We start from the raw sequence: 2284 nt of genomic DNA, 5'->3' as shown, positions 1-2284 counted from the left end.
AATCATTAAAAGAACAAATATCTGTCATTACATACATGCAAAGTATAATTATAGCAGTCACTCCAACCCGTTTTCTATTAAGCTAGTTCTCTTTACACGTTTTGGGCTATCAACAACCTCAATTTGAAGTTACAAGGAAGAAACACAAACATCATTGCACACTCTGATGTAATCAGAGCTTTCACCGAAAAAAATTCATCTTTGGAAAAGAAAAGTACAAGTTGGGAACTTTTCATCGTTCTCACATCTAAATGAGCTCTTGTCTGAGAAGAGAAAAATTGAGCAGTATGACGTGACAAAAGAGGTTTTATCACATCTGGATTCCCTTGCTGAGGAATATATACACTATTTTCCAGATGTCTCAATGGAGAATTCTCTTTGGACATTGGTGCAGAATCCATTTAACACTGATGTGGAGTTGCTACTGGAATCACTGCAAGAGGAAGCCATTGATTTGAAATGTGACTCGAGTGCGAAAAGGGACTTTGAAACAATGAAGTTAGAAGAGTTTTGGGTGAAATATCTCCCCATGTACCCAAAAGTAGGTGAAGAAACGTGTGATTCTTCCTTTTCTTCTACTTATCTTTGTGAAGCAGGATTTTCAGCTCTTGTTGTTCTGAAAACAAAACAGCGCAACCGACTTGATGTAGGAAATGACTTGCGTTGTGCGCTGTCATCCTTCAATCCTAGAATTTCTGATCTTGTGAGGAAGAAGCAGCAGCATCCATCTCACTAATTTTGACTGGAAATTGTGCCTTAGTCTCATAAGTATTTCCAAATATTATATGCCATGTTTTCAAATGATCTATTCTTAAAATTGCAACTCAATTTTGCCAATTTGCTAATGTTCAAACTTTTTTTTCGCTCACTTTGAACCAAATGTTTCGTTTTTAGTTACTGGAATGTACTATTATTTGTTTGAGTGGCTTTCATTATTAAAATGTAATACAAACAGAAATCTGTTTTCCTGTGCAATGCTAAGAAATAAATGTAAGAATCATTTCATATAAAAAAAAAAGAGAGGAGTGGGGCGTCACGGGTTTACTGGAAGCAAAATAGGGGCCTCAGGTAAGATAGTTTGGGAACCACTGCTCTATATCTAGTTTGAGTGGCTCACGTTCATCACCAGGATTTCCTGTGTTTGATGCTGGAAAATGGACACACGTGTACCATGTAAAGATGTTTCAGCTGTAATTGCAGTCGGATTATGATCTATGTTGTCAACTGCTCCAGCTGTGAACAAATTCTTTCTCAATACTGGAGGGCAGATTACTTCATCTTCCACATACTGTGCAACAACTGCTTCTCCTAACTGTGCTGAGATTTCTAGGACTCGGTCATATGATATGCTGAGCCCATTCTCATGGAGCATTTCAATTATTTGTCTCTTCCTCGTCTTGGCAAACACATACAGGCCCATGTAGGCTGCAAAATGTAGCTCCCGGTCCTTGGAATGCCTTTGGACATCCGTTCCTTCCTTGTATTTGGCGAAGCAGTTGTACTGTAGAAGTTGTGATATAGCAAAGTCTGATTTCGACGCTCCATGATGGAGTTGGGACTTGATGTCTGCACCATGTTCGATCCTGCATACAAACTGAGGCAGTGATGGTGGCACAGCCTGTTCTAAGTCTTTGTCATGAAAATAGCTGCTGAAATTTGACTTCTGATGGAGCATGTCTTGTTTTATTATCACAGCGGCTTTTGCTAGATGGATCGCTTCACCATAACGGGATGCTTCTGATAGGATTGAACCTATATCAGTTTCAACAGCCAACAGAACTTCTTGTCCTTGGCAATTACCTTGCAGCTGTGGAATGTGCAAAAGCAGCTGATCCTTGAGTCGAGTAGGATGAACATCAGGCGAGTCAACACCAAGCTGTTCCAGCCTCTGCTTGTAAAGCTTGGTCAAATCAGCAAGCTTGAAAATCGGTGGCCTCTCACTGGCATTTTCCATCTCGCAGATGTAGGTGACTAGTTCAGAGAAAGCAATTGGATATGCATCCTTCCAGTGTTCCTGTGTTTTTTTTTGCTCCCGCACCTTTAGGTATGCCCGTTCTTGGTTATACAATGCCACCAGACAGCCAGGGTGATATTTCACTTCTTGGACTACGACATCGCCTGCACTTAGTTTGGTGAGAAGTTTTGTATCACTGTTTTGGCACATTCATTTATTCTCCTATTCACTTACTTTGTCATTGCTTCTCTAAGCTCCCCTCCTTCAGTTTCACAGAAGAAGCATTCTTGTGTTTTAGTTTCTTAGAGCTTTCGTGGAATCTTACTTCTA

The 2284-nt window shown here is 40.1% G+C and overlaps 1 protein-coding gene across 1 annotated transcript; it reads left to right on the top strand.

The window, feature by feature from the left end:
• Positions 1-364: 364 nt before the first annotated feature.
• On the top strand, positions 365-736 carry LOC136841304 (protein FAM200C-like). The gene has a single exon (XM_067108277.1). It carries the CDS (start codon positions 365-367, stop codon positions 734-736), a length of 372 nt encoding a protein of 123 aa, XP_066964378.1.
• The last annotated feature ends 1548 nt before the right edge of the window (positions 737-2284 follow it).

The sequence above is a fragment of the Macrobrachium rosenbergii genome, chromosome 8 (genome assembly GCF_040412425.1).
Source record: "Macrobrachium rosenbergii isolate ZJJX-2024 chromosome 8, ASM4041242v1, whole genome shotgun sequence".
NCBI lineage: Eukaryota > Metazoa > Arthropoda > Malacostraca > Decapoda > Palaemonidae > Macrobrachium > Macrobrachium rosenbergii.
Note: the sequence above shows the minus strand (reverse complement) of the source record. Positions and strands in the feature narration are given on the sequence as shown.

Excerpts from the sequence above, each read along its gene's own strand:
- LOC136841304 (XM_067108277.1), top strand. The coding sequence starts at position 365 with ATGGAGAATTCTCTTTGGACATTGGTGCAGAATCCATTTAACACTGAT.